The sequence below is a fragment of the Somniosus microcephalus genome, chromosome 9 (genome assembly GCF_052327205.1).
Source record: "Somniosus microcephalus isolate GS21.2 chromosome 9, FLI_Smic_1.0, whole genome shotgun sequence".
Taxonomy (NCBI): domain Eukaryota; kingdom Metazoa; phylum Chordata; class Chondrichthyes; order Squaliformes; family Somniosidae; genus Somniosus; species Somniosus microcephalus.
This window is the reverse complement of record NC_140995.1, coordinates 68,542,186-68,564,319: the sequence shown is the minus strand read 5'-3', so window position 1 is coordinate 68,564,319 and position 22,134 is coordinate 68,542,186. Positions and strand designations below refer to the sequence as shown.

The following is a 22,134-nucleotide window of genomic DNA, read 5'->3' as shown; positions in this document are numbered from 1 at the left end:
CCTGACTGTTGTCTGCTCCTAAGAGAATGGGACCACTTGGAAATTAAAGAGGGAGTGTTGTGTAGAATCACTCACCCACCCACTAAACCATGTCATTCACAGTTGGTCCTGCCTGAAAAGTACAGGGAAATAGTGATGAAGTCTTTGCATGATGACGCAGGTCATCTGGGAGTAGATAAGACCTATGGGTTGGTCAAGGACAGATTCTATTGGCCACGTATGAAGTCTGCGGTTGAGGAGTTCTGCAAGTCCTGTGCACGTTGTGTCCAGAGAAAGACTTTACCTAAAAGAGTTGCTCCTCTGTTTCACATGCAAAGTGATGGACCTCTAGACATTGTCTGTATGGATTTTCTGTCCATCGAACCCGATTCCAGCAATACCGCAAATGTCTTGGTCATTACAGATCATTATACTCGCTATGCCCAAGCTTTTCCCACAAAGGATCAGAAAGCATCCACCATTGCCAAAGTGTTGTGGGAGAAATACTTCATCCACTATGGACTGCCAAAGCGAATACACAGTGATCAAGGTAGAGACTTTGAAAGTAGACTTATACATGAGTTGTTGTCCATGCTCGGGATTGAGAAGTCAAGAACAACTCCATACCATCCTCAGGGAGATCCTCAACCTGAGCGGTTTAACCGTACTTTGTTAGACATGCTTGGAACGCTGGATTCAAAGCGAAGGAACAAGTGGAGTCGGCACATTGGACATCTTGTTCATTCTTATAATTGTACCCGAAATGACGCTACTGGTTTTTCACCGTACTACCTCATGTTTGGATGTGAAGCAAGGATGCCGGTGGATTTGTGTTTCGGAGTATCCAGTGATGGCACATCACAGAGAACTTACCTCAAGTATGTATCTGACATGAGAAAGGAATTGCAAGCTGCTTATGAACTTGCTGAGTCTGTTTCTGCCAAACAGAATAAAGGAAATAAGCAGAGGTATGACCAGAAGATCCGTTTTTCCCAACTCATGCCTGGTGACCGAGTTCTCATACGGAACCTAGGACTACAAGGGAAGCATAAGTTAGCAGACCGCTGGGCTTCTACACCTTACATTGTTGAAAGTCAAATGTCACAACTACCTGTGTTTCGGCTAAAACCTGCAGGTGGGAATGGACCCATAAAAATACTGCACCGGAATCATATCCTGCCATTGGGACAGCAAGTGCGTCTGGATCCGCCAGCGGATAATGAGCCAACACCTAGTAGGAGAACCCTGCAGAGAAGAAGGAGGAAAAAAACGAGAAACCAGGAAAACTTTGTTCCAGAAGACAGAAAATCCATGACACAGTGTGTGGATCATGAGGAACCTGATGAGTCGGAAGATGAAGAATGGGATCTATGGTACGACCTCCCAGAAAGACGCATAAGACAGAATCTGGATGAATTGTCTGAACCACTTAGCTCAGACTTGGACATGGTCTGGGAAGAACCAGATGCTTCCGAGAAGGAGATAAAAGAGACTGAAAGGCATGATAACAAAGGAACCAACGCCTCCAATGTAGTTGAAGGAACTGAAGACCGGGTATCCGAAATAAGGAGCTCACAGCGAGTTAAGAAGGTTCCTGAAAGATTGACATACAGTACACTAGGAGTGCCAAGTGTAATGATAGCCCCTACGGTTCGATATGTTACCTCCCTTTATACATGGTTGGGAAGCATGCAACCACTTATGTGTAAAGTTCATTAATCATGGGGACATGCCTATATTTGGTAGGGGGGGGGGGGAGTGTAATACCCACTGGAAATGTTATGTACGCTAAGTATGGTTATCAATCTTTAACTTAGACACTGTATTATCATTGTTATAAATCCCTGGGTTAAAGTTGCCCATGTGAAGGTACGGCAAGAACTTTTAAGGACACAATGTGACTAAGAGCAGACTTTCCATAATTCTGCACCAGTATCAACTGTTGCAGACAGTGAGGCTGCGCAGTCTCCAGGCAGAAACCCCAGGAGGAAGGGGTGGAGTCGGGTTTTTCGAGCGGGAAACGGGAGCGACTGGAAGAAAAGAGGGCAGGAGCTCTGAAAAGAGGGCTCAGGAGGCAAATGGCTGCCGCATCCCGTCCCGGGTTTTCAAACTTGGCCGCCGCCCTTCGTATTAGTAGCTCTGCATCCAGAACTCAAAGTGGGATTCAGTGATCGTGAAGAGAATTCAACGAAGGTGTTCGGAGTCGTAAGTCTTGCAGACATTATACATACCATGAGCTCCAACTTAAGCGCGCCAACGAAAGAGTGCACTCGAATTTGGACACAGGGACAGATTCTCCTTTGAATCCATATAAATGGAGAATGTATGTTTATTATGTCTAGAGTCATTCTAATGTATGCAAATGTCTAATTTAGGTCATTGACCCGTAATCTTCTTATACTGTCTGACGTTAAAACTATAAAGTAAGATAATTAGAATTAAGCCATTGTAGTAGTGATCTCCTTACTGGACTATAGAATACTGTCTACAACAGAGACCACATCTCACATATGTCTAGAGAACCGTGAAGGGGTTACACACAAAAGGCTCACTTTCGAGTTTGGAGGGTCAAAGCCGGAGCTTACTATTTCCAAAGTACTGTTTTGTGCGCTTTCGGAGGCTTCGCTTGACGAGCCCTCCTTGTTTGCCAATCTTTCCCCCCAATGTAAGCCCATCGTCACTAAATCACGACGTTTCAGCCAAGATGATCTATCCTTTATTGAGGCAGAAATCTCTCGCCTTCTAGCTGATGGTATCATTGAGCTATGTTCATCTTCCTGGTGGGCTCAAGCCATCGTTGTTAAAAATCCTCTGAAGCAAGACAAGAAACGTCTTTGCATCGATTACTCGCAAACAATTAACCAGTATGCCAACCTGGATGCCTACCCACTACCACGCATCGATGACATGGTCAATAACCTTGCCAACTACAGGGTATTTTCAACATTTGACTTAAAGAGCGCATATCATCAAGTACCGTTAAAGGACGCTGACAAAAAGTATACGGCCTTTGAAGCCAATGGTCGACTTTACCAGTTTTGTTGCCTTCCATTTGGGGTCACCAATGGGGTGGCCATCTTTCAACGGGCAATGGACAGCCTAGTTAAACAGGAGAACTTAATGGACACTTATCCATATCTGGATAATATCACCATTGCTGGTCATGACCAGAAGGAGCATGATGCCAAACTCCAGAAATTTCTTGACGTTCTCCGTCGTCGCAACTTAACCTTAAATGAGTCCAAACCTGTGAAATCAGTACCATCAGTCAACATCCTTGGCTACTGGGTGGGCAATGGTGTCATCAAACCGGATCCGGAGCGACTTCATCCGCTTCAGGAGCTCCCTCCTCCTACGAACCTCGGCTCTCTTCGTCGGGCCCTCAGCATGTTTGCCTATTATGCGAAGTGGATACCCCACTTTTCCGACAAGATCCAGCCCCTGCTTCAGATGAAGTCATTTCCGTTGGAGGCGATGGCTATTTCAACTTTCGACCTCCTCAAGCAGCAACTGGAAAAAGCCACGCTTCATTCCATCGATGAAAATCTCCCTTTCGTGGTCGAGTGTGATGCATCGGAGGTGGCGATCTTGGTTATCTTGAATCAAGGCGGTCGACCCATTGCATTTCTGTCCAGAACTTTGCAAGGTAGCGAGCTCCATTATCCTCCTGTCGAGAAGGAGGCCACGGCTATCATCGAAGCAGTACGTAAATGGAGTCATTTTCTCGCTCGTCGCCATTTCACGCTCATAACTGATCAGCGCTCTGTGGCCTTTATGCTGGATAACCAGGAATGCACTAAGGTCAAGAATAACAAAATACAGCTCTGGAGGATGGAATTGGCCACCTTTGGTTACACCATACATTATCGACCCGTCAAAGAGAATGTGGCCCCAGATACCCTCACGCGTGCATTATACTCTTCCATGTCAACTTCGACTCTTACGGATCTTCATACAGACTTATGCCATCCTGGCGTTACCCTTATGTTGCACTTTGTGCGATCTAAAAATCTCCCATTTTCTACGGAAGACGTGAAAAGAACGTGCTCCACTTGTAGAATTTGCGTAGATTTAAAACCGCAATTCTTCCGTCCATCGGATGGCTGGCTCATACACACTACACAGCCTATGCAGTGATGCAGCATTGACTTTAAAGGGCCATTGCCTTCATCAACGCGAAACACCTACTTGCTTACTATGGTGGACGAATATTCACACTTTCCCTTTGCTTTCCTCTGTCCCAATATGCTTACTTCCACAGTGATCAAATGCCTCGATCAGGTCTTTTCCCTTTGCGGTACGGCCAATTTCATCCACTCTGATTGGGGTCCCTCCTTCATGTCAAGCGAACTCAAAAATTATCTTTCCCAACGGGGAATCGCCATAAGTAAAATGACACCGTATCATCCTATTGGAAACGGCAGGTTGAGAGATACAACACCATCGTTTGGAATGCTGTTCATCTTGCACTGAGGTCACACAACCTATCAGACCAGCAGTGGGAAACTATGCTCTTTGATGCATTGCATTCCATCAGGTCTTTTCTTTCTACATCCACCAACGCTACTCCTCACGAGTGATTCTTCAGGTTCCAGCGTCGCTCCACTCATGGGACGTCCCTACCATCACGGTTGGCAGCTCCTGGCCCCGTGCTGCTCTGAAGATTCATCCAATCCTCTAAGAGTGATCCCTTTGTCGATGAAGTGGAACTGATGGATGTCAATCCCATGCACGCGCACGTGTGATACCCTGATAGCTGGGAATCCACAGTGTCACTTCGGGATCTGGCTCCCTGGCCAACCGGTCCCACAGACCCAATTGATAGTGGGATCCGTATTAATGACGCCGATACCCTGCGCTCCTCTGAGGATGACGCCCTACCCAGGACGTCAAGGGATCTGCCAGCTATTCCGTCGGATCAACCCGGGGAACAGAGCGCTCCCCACGGGATGGCCACCCGAAGCCAGGACGCCGGTCAGTCACTGACTACTGAACAGGGTGAAGCCAGCTCTGCGCCTGTGGGGGAGCGCACCCGGAGCCACGATCTCCCCAGTCCCCCTCAGGTCGATCAAGGCGACGCGGACTCTGCCAGCCCGCCAGTGCGAACCAAGCGACCCAGGGACCAAAACACAGTCCAAGGTTACGTGCCTTCTGGCCTCCAACGGAGAGCCAAATGATTGCGTCTATTCTTAGTCCGATTAATTCGGTAGAAGGAAGCTGCCGGACTTCCAATCTTTCAGGCAGGAAGAATGGCATGAATCTTGTCATTCATGTGGAAATGACTTATGAAATGATACTGGGCGGCCTGCTGGTGGCGCTGTCCAGGGAGAGTATAAATACTCGGGCATGGGCCCAGCTTGCTCAGGACATTCTTTAACAGGAACTAGTGAAGGACATAACTAGATCTCCATGTTGAAAAACAGTTGATTAAAGCCTTGTTTAATACTTAGAACAAGTGCCTAGTAGTTTTCTTACGTCACTGACCATCTATTTAGAAGCGTTACCATGTTCTACTGAGTCTGGTGATTTATGTCCTCCATGGAGGTTGCCATCCTTTCCATGGCAGGACCTACATTTGCCATTGCCTGCACCATGGCTCTGCTCATATTTGAGAAGGACTCCTCCATTCTCTGCAGACTCACAGTCACTGTAGTTGCTAACTCAGTCAGAGCCTCCTGCACTTGTTCCTGAAGCTTCAGCACCGCTCTCTTTCTGGATGGCCCCCGAGGCTCAGTGTCTGCATGCAGCTCAGCAAAGCTAGGAGACTCCTACGGCCCCCAACCGAGGACTCTCCACTGCTGTCCATGTCTCCACCATCTTCTCTTGCTCACTTGTGAGTTGTGAGACACCAGGTGACAACACTACTCACCGAGGTGTGTGTCTCTGCGCTGGTGCAGGGTGCGCTCATTTCTGCTGACGCTGCTCCCTCAGAGGCTGGAGGTTCCTCTGAGGAGTCCTCCTGCTCTTCCTCCTGGACAGTAGGGAGGGGGGCTCTTGATGGTCCTGTGGGAGAGTAAAGACATGATTTAGACATGTGATATGTAGGTTGCAGATACATCCCATTGTGCACACAATTAGCACTCAATTTCTAGCTACATCAGATCCCATAACAGTCACTCATGAATGCCAAATCAGATGGTTGGAAAATAATTGTGTCATCAGATTGTTCGACTGAGCCCGTCTCTCCATCCCCCACTTCAAGATCCTCAGCACCTCCAACAATATCCAGAGCTGCCTCCTCAGCGTGGGTGAGCTGCACCATGGGTGGTGGCCCTCCTCCCGTTCTCTCCCTCTCCCTCTTATTGCGGGATCTCTTTTTCTGCAATGAGGGACAGAAGTGCAGTTTTAGTGAGAGTGATGGAATGAGTGTAAAGAATGGATAGGATAGATGTTTAGAGGGAGACTGTGATGGAGTGAGTTGTTAGTTGTTGTCATTGCTTAACACTGAGAGTGAGTGTGAGGGGTGCATTGTAAGATGTGGATGTGATTCTGTACATAGGGAGAGCGGGATGGGTGACGGTGCAAGGGATGTTGGAGTGAGTTAGGATGTGCAGGAGTAGGGCTGGCAATGCAGAGTAATGGGGATGTGAAAACAGGCACAGCGGAACACCTCCATTCAGTCCGTAAGGGTGACCCCGAGCTTCCAGTCGCCTGTCATTTCAATTCACCGCTCCATTCCCACTCGGACCTCACCGTCCTTGGCCTCTTGCATTGTTCCATAGAAGCTCAACGTAAACTCGAGGAACAGCACCTCATCTGCCGATTAGGCACTTTACAGCCTTCCGGACTCAATATCGAGTTCAACAATTTCAGATCATAACCCCGGCCCCTATTACATTTCCACTTATTTTTTTTATCCACATCTTTGTTTTGGTTTCCCCCACCTCCCCATCCTTTTTTTTCTCTCTCCCACATGGCAGCTGTCTCCCATTCTGCCAGCGCATTTCACACCTAATCTAGAGCTGTCTTTTGTTTCCACTAGTCCTATCACCATCTCGTCTCGTTTTGAATACCTCTTAATGTCTCTTCTCTTTTGTTCTCTCCCAGCCTGGCCTCTTTATCAAGGCTAAAGAGGCACAGGGAATGAAATAGATTAAGGGTTTTGACCCGAAATGTTGACTCTAATTTCTCTCCACGGATGTTGCCTGGCCTGCTGAGTTTTTCCAGCATTTTCTGTTGTTACAGCAGAATGAAGGAAAGTGTGCTATTATACTCACTTTTGCTGAACGCAGGAGATCATTGAACCTCAAGAAAATAATGTATAATTTGCAGCAAACATAGGGCATAAAAACCCAAAAGGAAAAGTGATCCAACCATGGCTAACAAAAGAAATTAAATCTAGTATTAAGTCAAAGGAGGAAGCTTATAAAGTTGCCAGAAAAAGCAGTCAGCCTGAGGATTGGGATCTTTTTAGAAAACAGCAAAGGGGGACCAAGAAATTGATAAAGAAAGGGAAAATGGAATATGAGCACAAACTAGCAAAAAATATAAAAACAGATTGTAAAAGCTTCTATAGGTATGTGAAAAGGAAAAGACTGGTGAAAGTAAATGTAGGTCCTTTACATTCAGAGATGGGAGAATTTATAATGGGGAATGAGGAAATGGCCGAGAAATTAAATAAATACTTTGTTTCTGTCTTCACGGAGGAAGACACAAAAAACCTCTCAGAAATACGAGAAAACCAAGGGTGTGGCGAGAATTAGGAACTTAAAGAAATTATTAGTAAAAAAACCAGTACTAGCAAAATTAATGGGACTAAAAGTCAACAAATCCCAAGGACCGGATGACCTACATCCTAGGGTTTTGAAAGAGGTGGCCATTGGGATAGCGGACGCATTGGTTGTCATCTTCCCAAATTCTATTGATTCTGGAACGGTTCCTGCAGATTGGAGGATAGCAAATGTAACCCCGCTAATTAAGAAAGGAGGGAAAGAGAAAACGGGGAACTACAGACCTGTTAGCCTCACATCAGTAGTTGGGAAAATGCTGGAATCTATTATAAAGGAGGCAATAACTGGGCACTTAGAAACTGATTCTGCAGAGTCAACATGGATTTATGAAAGGGAAGTCCTGTTTAACAAAACTATTGGAGTTCTTTGAGGATGTAACTAGTGGAGTAGACAAAGGGGAACCGGTAGATGTGGTGTATTTGGATTTTCAGAAGGCCTTCGATAAGGTCCCACACAAGAGGTTGGTGAACAAAATTAGGGCACATGGAATTGGGGGTAATATACTAGCATGGACTGAGAATTGGTTAACAGACAGAAAACAAAGAGTAGGGATAAACGGGTCTTTTTCAGGATGGCAGGCTGTGACTACTGGGGTACCGCAAGGATCGGTGCTTGGGCCCCAGCTATTCACAATCTATATCAATGATTTGGATGAGGGGACTACATGTAACATTTCCAAATTTGCTGATGATACAAAGCTAGGTGGCAGTGTCAGTTGTGAAGAGGATGTGAAGAGGCTTCAAGGGGATCGCGACAGGCTCAGTGAGTGGGTGAGAACATGGCAAATGGAATATAATGTGGATAAATGTGAAGTTATCCACTCTGGTAGAAAAATCAGAAAGGCAGAGTATTCCTAAATGGTGAAAGATTGGGGAATGCAGATGCTCAAAGGGACCTGGGTGTTCTTGTATATGAGTCACTGAAAGTGAATGTGCAGGTGCAGCAAGCCATTAGGAAGGCAAATGGCATGCTGGCCTTCATTGCAAGAGGATTTGTGTACAGGAGTGAAGAAGTCTTACTCCAATTATATAGGGCCTTGGTGAGACCACACCTGGAGTATTTGTACAATTTTGGTCTCCTTACCTAAGGAAGGGTATACTTGCCATAGAGGGAGTGCAACGAAGGCTCGCGAGATTGATTCCTGGGATGGCAGGACTGTCGTATAAGAAGAGATTGAGTAAACTAGGCCTGTATTCTCTTGAATTCAGAAGAATGAGAGGGGATCTCATTGAAGCATACAAATTATTACAGGGCTTGATAGGGTGGATGCTGGGAAAATGTTTCCCTTGGCTGGGGAGTCTCGAACCAGGGGCCACAGGCCTCAGGATAAAGGGTAGGCCATTCAGGACTGAGATGAGAAGAAATTTCTTCACACAGAGGGTGGTGAATCTTTGGAATTCTCTACCACAGAGGGCTGTGGAGTTATTGGGTATATTCAAAACAGAAGTCGATAGATTTCTGACTAGTAAGGGCATCACGGGACATGGTGATCGGGCCGGTGAATGGAGCTGAGGCAGAAGATCAGTCATGATCTCATTGAATGGTGGAGCAGGCTCGAAGGGCCAAATGGCCTACTCCTGCTCCTATTTCTTATGTTCTCTTTCTACACAGCACCCAGGTGCGTGTACAGATAGACCTTGCACTCACCTCCTCAGCTATTTGCAGCCAGGCTGCCTTGGTGTGCTGAGGAGGCTTCCTCCTTCCATCAGAAGGGAACAGTACCTCCTTGCGTCCTCTTACTCCCTCCACAAGAACAAGGAGGGAGTCATCAAAATGGGGAGCAGCCTTTGTTCCATGTGCTGTCATGTCGGCAACCACCAGCACTCTGGTGCATCAAAGTGGAAGTGAAAGCCAAAGGGGACATGGCCCCCTTAAATGCAACTGCTTCAAATGAGTCATCATAGGCGATCAGCAGACACGCACCCACTGATGGGGCCAGGTAACGCTCACAGCGGGCTTAATAAGCCCAATCTACTCAAAATCGTTAGCGCAGAGCGGCTGGAACTGGGAGTGGGTCCGGAACCCGCCAAACAACTAACCTGACACAAAGCTGACTCCGGCCGTAAAATCCGACCCTGGAAATGGGGATAGGACTATAACACTATAGGCCCCACACTGGAAATGGGCATAGGAATATAACACTATAGGGCGCATTCTGGGAGTGGGGATAGGGTTATAACCCTATAGGACCCATTCTGGGAGTGGGGATAGGGCTGTAACCCTATAGGGCCCATTCTGGGAGTGGGGATAGAGCGATAACACTATTAGGACCCATTCTGGGAGTGGGGATCGGGCTATAACACTATAGGACCCATTCTGGGAGTGTGGATCGGGCTATAACACTATAGGACCCATTCTGGGAGTGGGGATAGGGTTATAACACTATAGGGCCCATTCTGGGAGTGTGGATCGGGCTATAACACTATAGGGCCCATTCTAGGAGTGTGGATCAGGCTGTAACACTATAGGGCCCATTCTAGGAGTGGGGATAGGGCTATAACACTATAGGACCCATTCTGGGAGTGGGGATAGGGCTATAACACTATAGGACCCATTCTGGGAGTGGGGATCAGGCTATAACACTATAGGGTCCATTCTGGGAGTGGGGATAGGGTTATAACACTATAGGGCCCATTCTGGGAGTGGGGATAGAGCGATAACACTATAGGGCCCATTCTGGGAGTGGGGATAGGGTTATAACACTATAGGGCCCATTCTGGGACCCACACGCTCATCTAGTGAGGCCCCACACTGCTTACATGATAGCATAACCCAGGGGTATGTCAATCATACCCCTTGTGATGTAATCCTGATATTTGTGCCTTTGAACATGTCCCTAAGATCCTCTCCAAATTTTTGAAGGAGACTGATAAGACAAGACCAGATCTGAATCATTAAGCTGCTTTATTTCACAACAAGTGAGCATACAGAGCAACACTGATGATGGGACTCAATCAGTATAACTTGTCCTTGCATAATATTATAAAATTAACGAATGTGCTGTGCTTCCCCATATCAGTAGGTCAGCTTGCTTGACGTCAACAAAATAACTCTTAACTACCCTTTCCTACATTCTCCTTCAGAGAGCTTGTCCTCTGTTTAGAGACCTGACTAACTGTCTGTGTCTCTCTGCCTCAAACCTTTTTTATTTCCTTGTCTCAAACCTTTTTTATTTCCTTGTGTTTGCATCCCCACTCAGAGAGGGATTCCCTTCATTCAGTAAGTGCGGCGAGCTGACTCGAATCTGCCTGCACTCGAAAGCCTTCACTCCCATGGGGAGTGGCAACCCCCTAGGAAATTCTCATATACGAAACAAAATACAGACAAAATTAATTTTCTTACAAATAAAACGGACAATAGAATTCTCAGAGGAGTGGGATGTTTTTAAAGTGGGGAAGTTTTAAAAGCAATTGTTATATGGCTGTCGAGCCTATTTTCGGTTGAGGTAACACTGCGGAAACGGCCCTGATAAAAAGATCATTGCTGTAAAACCCGTGACACTGCCACATTTACATCTACCCATGTCTTGCCTTCAGATAGCACTGAAACTGTCCGGCCTCCTGGCAGTTGACCTTTCACACTTGGGTCAGTATCTGCACCAGTGGCCTGGTTATACCAGCTGCCGGGCAAAGCCAGATCTTGCCCCTGCCCCCAATGGTTGGATTTGGCTAAGCCAGCGAGATTACATGCGAGTTGGCATCGGTTGAGCGGAGGCCCATGTTTTAGAATCTGACTGTGAATAAACCTTTGCGGCCTACTTTGAGCTTCTTGGAGACCAAACGGGGGCACACGCCTCCCATGATCATCTGTACCTGTAGCCAAGAGATGGCCGTGAAAGCAAGGTCCCCACCCGGCCTCATTGAGATGAGGCCGGCGAGCTACAGGACACCAAAGAGGTGCCACGATACAGCTTTCCAGATTATGGTCTACCGATATCGGGCCTGCCCCGGTCGCCACTAAGTTAAGTGTAGGGAGTGGGGTTGCAATCATGGAGGGGGCTGGGTGGATTCACGGGGCATTGGCAGCCCAGATTATTCCTGTTCCTTCTGGGCCTCACAGAAATAATTTAACACTTATCCTTGTCTCATCTCTTCTCTTCCATCGCCCGTGGAGCTGGTTGGAGTGTGCACGGTGCAATTTCCCACCAGTTCTGGCCTAAAATGGCAATCGGGGTCCTATTTACATCATAGCACCCCGATTACCATATTAATCAGGCACTTTGGACACCTGAAAGTAGGCCCCTTTCAAAATGGTGCCGGTCGCATCGCCGGTGTTAACGAGCCACTAAGGCTACCGACCCCCATTTTGAGGCCCTTATCCCCAGGCGACAGCACTCAAAATGGACCTCACTGACTCCAATATGAAGAGCTGCTTTAACAATATTGAACAGAAATACTTGACCCAATTTTTTGTGTGTGTTTTGTTTTTCACTTATTCACATGAGGTAGAAATACTTCCATTTGGAGAAAGTTGTTACCAAGCTACAGAGAATGTTATTCCAACTTGCTTTAACGTAAAAAGACACAAACATAAACACTATTCCTTTACACCAAAAACACTAAAATTAATCTATTTTGAAAGCCGTATTGAAGTGTCCAGCAGAGTACTTTAGTTTAGTTCCTAGTACTCTCACATCACCTCCCCTGTAAAAATATTCTTTGACTATGTTTTTATAAATTAAAAAGCCAAACAACTTCTCATTCAAAGGTTAATCCCCACCACAGCCAAAGCTCCATGCTCCCATTTGTACCAGTGACACGACTGATGGAGAACGGTCTGTGTGTGTCCAGGGCTGGCTTCCTTCAGTGGCCCAGGAGGTACAAAAAGCAATCAAAAAGGCTAATGAAATGTTGGCCTTTAGCTCAAGAGGGCTGGAATACAAAGGGGTAGAAGTGATGCTTCAGCTGTACAGGGCCTTGGTCAGACCCCATCTGGAGTACTGTGTTCAGTTCTGGGCCCCGCACCTCAGAAAGGATAAATTGCAGCGCAGATTCACCAGAATGATACCGGGCTAAAAGGGTTAAATTATGAGACCAGGTTGCATAGACTAGGCTTATATTCCCTCGAGTATAGAAGATTGAGGGGTGAACTAATTGAGGTGTTTAAGATGATTAAAGGAGTTGATAGGGTAGAGAGAGAGAAACTATTTCCTCTGGTGGAGAATCCAGAAACATAGAAGATAGGAGCAGGAGTAGGCCATTCGGCCCCTCGAGCCTGCTCCGCCATTCAATGAGATCATGGCTGAACAAGGGGCATAACCTTAAAATTAAATCTAGAACGTTCAGGGGTGACGTCAGGAAGCACTTCTTCACACAAAGGGTAGTTGAAATATGGCACACTCTCCCTCAAAAAGCTGTGGATGCTGGGGGTCAATTGAAGCTTTCAAGACTGAGATAGATAGATTTTTGTTAGTCAAGGGATATGGAACCAAGGCAGGTAGATGGAGTTGAGGTACAGATCAGCCATGATCTCATTGAATGATGGAACAGGCCAGAGGGGCTGAATGTTCTGATGGAGGTGCAGGCCCCATAGAATCAATCCTAGGTAACTCCAAACGTGCAGCTCCAATCGCAAAGGTTGGTCTTTGAACATTGCCAACTGAAGCAGTCTGAAGGCAGCAAGACCTGGAGTTGGATTCCACTGGAGAAGGAGCTGGACATTTTTAACCCTCAAAAAAGTCAATGAATATTTTAATTAAAACTATCTTCCCAAATCGGTAAAAAGTGCTTCCCTTTAATTTGGGGAGAATTTCCTGTGGGGTTAACCCCATCCCCCACTTTAACTACAGTAGAAGCCCTGGGAGAAAATGGTGTAAATGGCTGTTTTTAGCCATTTCTCTGAGGGGGAGTGGGGGCACACCAATCTCCCTCCAGAATATCCCGGCGGAAATTCCCAGTGATGATCTCATTACATGTCTGAAAAATACACTTTCTAGTCCATGATTACCTGAAAATACACTTTCCCCTGCTATTCACACACTTCATATTCCAAGATATTCTAATTTGCATTGCTTCATATGGTTTTTTTAAAAAAAAAATTTAAGTCCAGTAAATTGCCTTAAAACCTATGCTAATTACATGCACATTTGCTCCATGACATGATGCAAGGATTGGCCAATCATGTCTTGGAATGGGGTACGTCTTGAGACCAAGTCATCGGTTGACGGTGCCCTCTGTAAACTGGTAGGCAACTGGGCCTTTCACAAATGGCTCGTTGACCTTCTGTTGCTCTCTGGTGACCGGCACAGAGTCCATGACCGAGGGAAATGAGAGCTGGTCCTGGTCCAGAATGTTCACCTCATCCTCCGGCTTGTCTTTCTTCAAGTAGAAGATCCTTTTAAATTCTTTGAGTTTATGAAGCTCACAGAAGGTTTCCAGGACAAGAAGCACAGCAGTGAGACCAATCAGGAGGTAGACTAGAGAGAGAGACAGAGAGAGAGGCACATGTTATTTATTTTTAGATACAATTAGATATAGATGGTTTAACATAACAAGAATTAGGAGCAGGAGTAGGCTATTTGGCAATTTAATAAGATCATGGCTGATCTTCTACCTCAACTCCACTTTCCCGCCCAATCCCCATATCTCTTGATTCCCTTAGAGTCCAAAAATCTATCTATCTCTGCCTTGAGTATACTCAATGACTGAGAACCGACAGCTCTCTGGGGTAGAGAATGCCAAAGATTCACAACTCGGAGTGAAGAAATCTCTCCTCATCTCAGTCATAAATGGCCAACCCCTTATTCTGAGACTATGACCCCTAGTTCTAAACTCTCCAGTCAGGGGAAACATCCTCCCTGGAACTACTCTGTCAAGCCCCTTAAGAATTTTATATGTTTCAATTACATCATCTCTCATTCTTCTAATTTCTAGGGAATATAGGCCCAGTCTCCTCAGTTTCTCCTCATAGGACAGCCCGCTCATCCCTGGAATCAGTCCAGTAAACCTACGTTGCACTCCCTCGAAGCCAATTATATCCTTCCTTAGGTAAGGAGACCCAAACTGTACAAAGTACTCCAGGTGTGGTCACACCAAGACCCTGTACAGTTGCAGTAATTAAATATGACTAGCATGCAATCATTGATTTGAGAGTACTTTTTCCTAAAATGCTTGACAAACATATATTTCATTTGAAGCTTCTTGACCTGATATATGAGGTCAGAGACTGATACTCTGTGATGATTGGCTCACCTCTTGACCCCTCAGAGCCTCTCTGCCACCAACACGGCTCAAGGCATGAGTGTGATGGAATGCTCTCCACTTGCCTGGGTGGGTGCAGCCTCAAGAAGCTTGTCACCATCCAGGATAGAGCAGTCTACTTGATCAGCACCCACTGGACTCCGCATCATTACATGGAATGTACAGTGCAGAAACAGGCCATTCGGCCTAACTGGTCTATGCCGGTGTTTGTGCTCCACACAAGCCTCCTCCCACCCCTCTTCATCTCACCCTATCACCATATTCTTCTATTCCTTTCTACCTCATGTGTTTATCCAGCTTCCCCTTAAATGCATCTATGTTATTTGCTTCAACCACTCCCTGTGGTAGCAAGTTCCACATTCTCACCACTCTCTGGGTAACGCAGTTTCTCCTAAATTCCCTACTGGATTTATTAGTGACTATCTTGTATTTATGGCCCCTAGTTTTGAAGTGGAAACATCTTCTCTACATCTACCCTATCAAACCCCTTCACTATTTTAAAGACCTCTATCAGGTCACCCCTCAGTCTTCTCTTTTCTAGAGAAAAGAGCCCCAGCCTGTTCAGCCTTTCCTGATACGTATAACCTCTCAGTTCTGATATCATCCACCCCCTCTATCATTGACTGTGGTTTCAGTGTGTCTGAGCTACAGGATGCACTGCATCAAGTCGCCAAGATTATTTCAATAGAACCCTCTCCCCTGCCACCATCACCACAAGAAGGCCCATCACCACCTTTTCACGGCATCAATAAATTGGCCTTGCCTATGATGCCCACATCCCAAGAACAAATATTTAAAAAAAATTACCACAGCATTTACATCATTCAAAGTTCTAATGCAGGTAACCATAAACTCTGATTTAGGAGGACTGCTCCCCCATTGGTTATTGTGGAACAGAGTGAGCATTTGAACAAATGTGAGCTGATTAGAACGAGCCAGCATGGATTTGTAAAGGGTAAATCATGTCTAATAAACTTGTTTAAATTATTTGAGGAGATAACTAAAGTGGTCGTTAAGGGAATTGCTGAGGATGTTATTTATGTGGACTTCTAGAAGGCATTCGACAAGGTTCCTGATAAGAGACAAAAATGAGCGCACATGGAATTGGAGGCAAACTATTGGCTTGGAGAGGCAATTGGTTAGGAGGTAGGAGAGTAGGGATAATGATAGGATGTGACTAGTGGTGCCCCCCAGGGATCTGTAGTGGGACTTCAGCTTTTCAATGTATCCATCAATGGCTTAAATGAAGGAATAGGGAGCCGTATATATCCAATTTTGCAGATAATACTAAGTTAGGTGGCACAGTAAATAGTGTGAGCAGAAAGTTGCAAAGGGACATTGATAGATTAAGTGAGTGGGCAAAATTGTGGCGGATGGAGTTCAATGTGGGGAAATGCGCAATGATCCACTTTGGACCTAAGAAAGATAAATCAGAGTATTTTCTAAATGGTGAGAGGCCGGGAATGTGGAGGAGCAGAGAGATTTAGGGGTCAAAGTACAGAAATCACCAAAAGCTAGTGGACAGATATAAAAAATAATTAAAAAGGCTAATGGAATGTTGGTCTTTATCTCGAGAGGGCGATACAAAGAGGTGGAAGTTATGTTACAGCTGTACGGAGCTCTGGTTAGACACCGTCTGGAGTACTGTGTTCAGTTCTGGGCACCGGACCTCAGGAAGGATATATTGGCCTTGGAGGGGGAGCAGCGCAGATTCACCAGAATGATACCGGGGCTAAAAGGGTTAAATTACAAGGACAGGTTGCATAAACTAGGCTTGTATTCCCTCGAGTATAGAAGATTAAGGGGGTGATCTAATTCAGGCGTTTAAGAGGATTAAATGAGTTGCTAGGGCTAGGGTAGATGGAGAGAAAGTATTTCCTCGGTGGGGGGGGGGCGCGCGGAGAGGGGGGAGTCCAGAACAAGGAGCATAACCTTAAAATTAGAGCTGGGCCATTCAGGGGTGTCGTCAGGAAGCACTTCTTCACACAAAGGGTAGTGGAAATATGGAAAACTCTCCCCAAAGAGCTGTTGAGGCTTGGGGGGGGGGGGGGGTGGTCAATTGAAAATTTCAACACGGAAATTGATAGATTTTTGTTGGGTACCAAGGCGGGTAGATGGAGTTAGGATACAGATCAGTCATCATCTCATTGAATGGCGGAACAGGCTCGAGAGGCTGAATGGCCTCCTCCTGCTCCTATGTATTTCTATGGAGTGCGATGCATCCTAATTTGAGTGATCATCTGCTAGTTGAAGTTCAAATTGGGCCTATTTCTCTCTCTCGCTCTCCTGGTTCTCGAGTGAGGTGGTTTGTACAAAGTGGCAGGAGGGTCAAAATAAAAGTTACTCAGCGAGTTGCTTTGATCTGGAATGCACTGCCTAAAAGGGTGGTGGAAGCAGGTTCAAAAACTTTCAAAAAGGAATTGGATAAAAACTTGAAGGGGAGAAATTGGCAGGGAAATTGGGAAAGAGCAGGGGTGTGGGACTAATTGGATAGTTCTTTCAAAGAGCCGGCACAGGCACAATGGGTCGAATGGCCTCCATGCTGTATCATTCTACCTCTATTTACTATCTACCCTCTTTGAATAGATCTTTTACATCCACCTAAGAGGGCAGACAGGGCCTCGGTTTAACATCTCATCTGAAAGATGTCAACTCCGACAGTGCAGCACTCCCTCAGTACTGCACTGGAGCGTCAGCCTAGATTTTTGCGCTCAAGTCTCTGGAGTGGGGATTTGAACCCACAACCTTCTGATTCAGAGGGGAGAGTGCTATCACCGAGCAAAGAACGACCATCCCCACTAGACATTATTATATCCAACAACTACTGCCGTTACTGACCAGTTATTCCAAATTTGTACAGGTCTCGAAATTGCTGGTGCTGAACCTCCCCAGGAACGTAATCTCCCAGTCCGATGGTGCTGAGGGAGATGAAGCAAAAGTATATGGATTCCAGAAAGTTCCAGTCATTCTCCAGGTTGGAGAAAATAGCCGCCGGGATGAAGAAGAAACACGAGATGATAACCAGTCCCAACAAGAAGGCATGGACAATGGCGACGCTTTGCTTAGGGTAGCCCCAGCGAGTGTGGATGTATTGGACCGGGCGCCTGGTCACGTGCACCATGATGCGCTGTACGATGGAGGTGAGGAAGAGCAGCGTGAAGGGAATCCCAACGACAGAGTACATTATGCAGAAGGCCTTCCCACCATCAGAGAGAGGGACCGTGTGACCGTAACCTGCAACAGAAAAACAGTTTTGTAACTCCAGGCCAAAGACCAGATGTCCACGTGACAAAATAGGGCTACAGGAATGGTCCTTAGGGAACGCCAGGGGCTGCACATTAAGGGAATTGTGTATCTTCCGCTTGTTTTAATTGATGGATACGCATTGACTGGGACTGTGCAATCTCCCCCCACGTGCCCATCGGGATTCCGAAAGCCCAGTATCTTCCCTTGCACTTACCTGCTGCCTTCAAAACCCAGGCAACGTTTCAGTGGCAAGTGCTTCAGGAGGGGACAGTAATTCAGGGCTAATTGTGGAGGATTGCAGAGGAAGCAACAACAAGGGCGATGGAGAATTGACGTGCGAACGACACGAGGGAAACCATGCACGAGTGCAGACAACACAAGTGCAAACGACTTCCAGCTACTGAAAGAAAAGAAAGGAATTGCATTGTTTCCACAACCTCAGGAAATTGCAAAGCGGGCCATGATTTACTTTTGAAGTGTAGTCATTTTTATGACAATGTGGCAGTGAATTTGTACACAGCAAGGGATGGCCGCCCTGGATTTGGGATGGGTGGGGGGATTGGCAATTTGTTTTGGGCAGAGACGCAAGTGAAGTGCTACTTCCAGTGCAGTACTGAGGGAGTGCTGCACTGTCGGCGGTGCCGTCTTTCAGGTGAGACGTTAAACCGAGGCCCTGTCTGCCCCCTCAGGTAGATGTAAAAGATCCCACGACACTATTTCGAAGAAGAGCAGGGGAGTTATCCCCAGTGTCCTGGCCAATATTTATCCCTCAACCAACATCACAAAAACAGATTATCTGGTCATTATCACATTGCTGTTTGTGGGATTTGCTGTGTGCAAATTGGTTGCCACGTTTCCTATATTACAACAGTGACTACACTCCAAAAGTACTTCATTGGCTGTAAAGCGTTTTGGGACATCCTGAGGTCATGGAAGGCGCTATATAAATACAAGTCTTTCTAAGCTGGTGTATTCCACCAAGTATGCTTACTGGCAGGCTTATGCCAAGTCAATGTACTTATTTGAAATAAGACATGCAATCAATTAGCCTACTAAAAATCTGGTTGGATTTCACAGTGCTTATTCCTCATGAACTCCACACCACTGCCGAGCGTCAGAGCTGATCGATGATCAGAAACTCAACCGGACCAGCTAAGTAAATGCCGTGGTCACTAGAGCAAGTCAGAGGCTGGTTATTCTGTGGCGAGTGATTCGCCTCCTGACTCCCCATAGACTTTCCACCATCTACAAGGTACAAGTAAGGAGTGTGATGGAATATTCTCCACTTGCCTGGATAAGTGCAGCTCCAACAACACTCAAGAAGCTCAATACCATCCAGGACAAAGCAGCTCGCTTGATTGGCACCCCATCCACCACCATAAACATTTACTCCCTCTACCACCAGCACACCGTGGCTGCAGTGTGTTCCATCTACAAGATGCAGTGTAGCAACTTGCCAAGGCTTCTTCGACAGCACCACCCAAACCCGCGACCTCCATCACCTAGAAGGACAAGGGCAGCAGGCGCATGGGAACACCACCACCTCCAAGTCACACACCATCCTGACGTAGAAATATATTGCCGTTCCTTCATTGTCACTAGATCAAAATCCTGGAACTCCCTCTCTAACAGCACTGTGGGAGTACCTTCACTACACGGACTGCAGCAGTTCAAGAAGGCAGCTCACCACCACCTTCTCAAGGGCAATTAGGGATGGGCAATAAATGCTGGCCTTGCCAGCGCCGCCCACATCCCGAGAATGAATTATAAGATAAACCTAAATGAATTTTGAAACCTCATCATTCCTTGAGGTTATTCTATTTTTCTTCAAATGTAGTAAATAAATAACGGCCCTATGTTCACTTCCCCTCACCCTTAGGGCCAATTTAATTGCTGTTCACTGTACTATCGGGTGTTGTGTTGTAGGAAAGGAGGTTGGATTCCTGTTGGGTGGGGGTAGTCGGCAGCCACCCTCTCTGTGGTGACTAACGTTGCAATCACAGGCTGGCGATAACTCAGGATAAAAGGCAACAACTATTATCCGGGCAGAGCCATTTACACCGGGGAAATATTCGGAGCGAGAGCCTAGGGAAGTAAGATGCAGTGTGTCAACACTTGAAGGGGCCGATTTTGAGCTGGCCGCAACCGGCGTTTACGGGGTTGGGGAGGGGAGGATCGTGGCGTCAAGGTGGGGTTGATCGGCCTGGTAACCCTGATGATCGCTACCCCATTACTGGGGTCTACTGTCGGGGCGGCCAAAGCCATATCCTGTTTTGGGGGGGGGGGGGGGCGTTTCTTTGAATATGCAAATGATGTAGGGTTACCGGGGCGGTCAGCTACTGATCCCACCTTTAGGCCACTACCCCTCCACCCCCCCAAACCCCTATTGTGGCCAGTTCAAAACCGACCCCCTCAAATGTTGATATGCTTCATCCTATTTTCATAGGACCCCCTGATTGCCATTTTAGGTCAGAACTGGCCGGAGCACCATGCACTCACCGACCAGCTTCACTGGCGACCAAGCCCAGGAGGATCCACACCACTGGAAAAGGTAAATTATTTATCGTGGGGCCAAGAGGAGCAGCAGTCATCCTTCAGCCCCCAGAGAAATAATCAGGGCTGCTCGTCCCCCACCCCTACTCCCAGGACCAACCTGCAGCTACTGCTGGCATCCCAGAACACCGCCATTCCCGTCACCCCCAAAACCGGCAAGGTGCCTCAGGAGGCCCGTTTGGCGTCAGCTGATCGGCAGTTAGATTCGAACGAGGCCCCCCCACAGGGGCCTCAAACTGGCGGCGGCCTCTTTGCCGTGATCCATGCTCTCCGCTGGTCGACCGCCCAAGATTCCAGATCTACCCGTCGGAACCCAAGGTTAGCGATAGTCAATCCCGATAAACAAAAGACTTGCATTTCTATAGCGCCTTTCACAATCTCAGGATGTCCCAAAGCACTTTACAGCCATTGAAGTATTTTTGAAGTATAGTCACTATTGTAATGTAGGAAACGCGGCAGCCAATTTGCACACACCATGATCCCACAAACAGCAATATGATAATGACCAGATAATCTGTTTTAGTGACGTTGGTTGAGGGATAAATATTGCCTATGGTACCGGGGAGAATTCCCCTCCTCTTCTTCGAACTTGAGCTATGGGATCTTTTATGTCCATCTGAGGGGGCAGACAGGGCTTCAGCTTAATATCTCATCTGAAAGACAGCACCTTCGACAGTGCAGCACTCCCTCAGTACTGTACTGGGAGTGTCAGCCTGGATTATATGCTCAAGTCTCTGGTGTGGGTCTTGAACCAACGACTTTCTGACTCAGACGCAAGATTGCTATCCACTGAGCCGATCGGAGCTAACACCAAATTGGAACGGAGGTGGATAATTGGTAGAGTAGATTATAACGGCATGACAACATCAAGGAAACAATCTCACTCCAACATAAAGCCAATCCACAGTGTCTCAGCTCTGTTTATAATTAGAAGGTGACTTCACCTCTACAGCCAAACATGCTGACCTCACTTTTTGGAACAGTGACTATTTGATACCATCTTTGCCAATGTACAGGCCAGGAATAGAAACCTCGATCAAAGAATGGGAAAAAAAATCCAACTTATCTGGTTTAATCAATGTGCTTAAATTTAGAACAACCAGAATCCTGAGCCAACAATGTCATTCCGAATGAGTGTACCACAATGCAGATGAATATCACTTGTTGCTTGAATGATGTTTTATTCAACAATGTACTTCAAAAATTAGTCCTGCTGCTAATTGTACTTGCCACGGTCCGGCAACGTCTCAATCTTAAAATTCTCATCCGTGTTTTCAAATCCCTTCATGGCCTCGCACTCTCCCTATCTCTGTAATTTCCTCCAGCCCTACAACCCTCCGAGATATCTGTGTTCCTCAGATTCTGGCCTCTTGAGCATCTCCAATTTTAATCGCTCCACCATTGGTGGCCGAGCCTTCAGCTGTCGA

The 22,134-nt window shown here is 46.6% G+C and overlaps 1 protein-coding gene across 1 annotated transcript in view; it reads right to left on the bottom strand.

The window, feature by feature from the left end:
* Positions 1–10,596: 10,596 nt before the first annotated feature.
* LOC147112451 (potassium channel subfamily K member 1-like) overlaps positions 10,597–22,134 on the bottom strand; it is a 57,535-nt gene continuing 45,997 nt past the window's right edge. Inside the window, exons 2-3 of the mRNA XM_085996726.1 lie at positions 17,747–18,142; positions 10,597–14,124 (exon numbers count right to left, since the gene is read on the bottom strand). Coding sequence (XP_085852852.1) covers positions 13,862–14,124; positions 17,747–18,142 — 659 coding nt within the window. The 3' untranslated portion in view covers positions 10,597–13,861. The remainder of the gene's footprint in view (positions 14,125–17,746; positions 18,143–22,134) is intronic.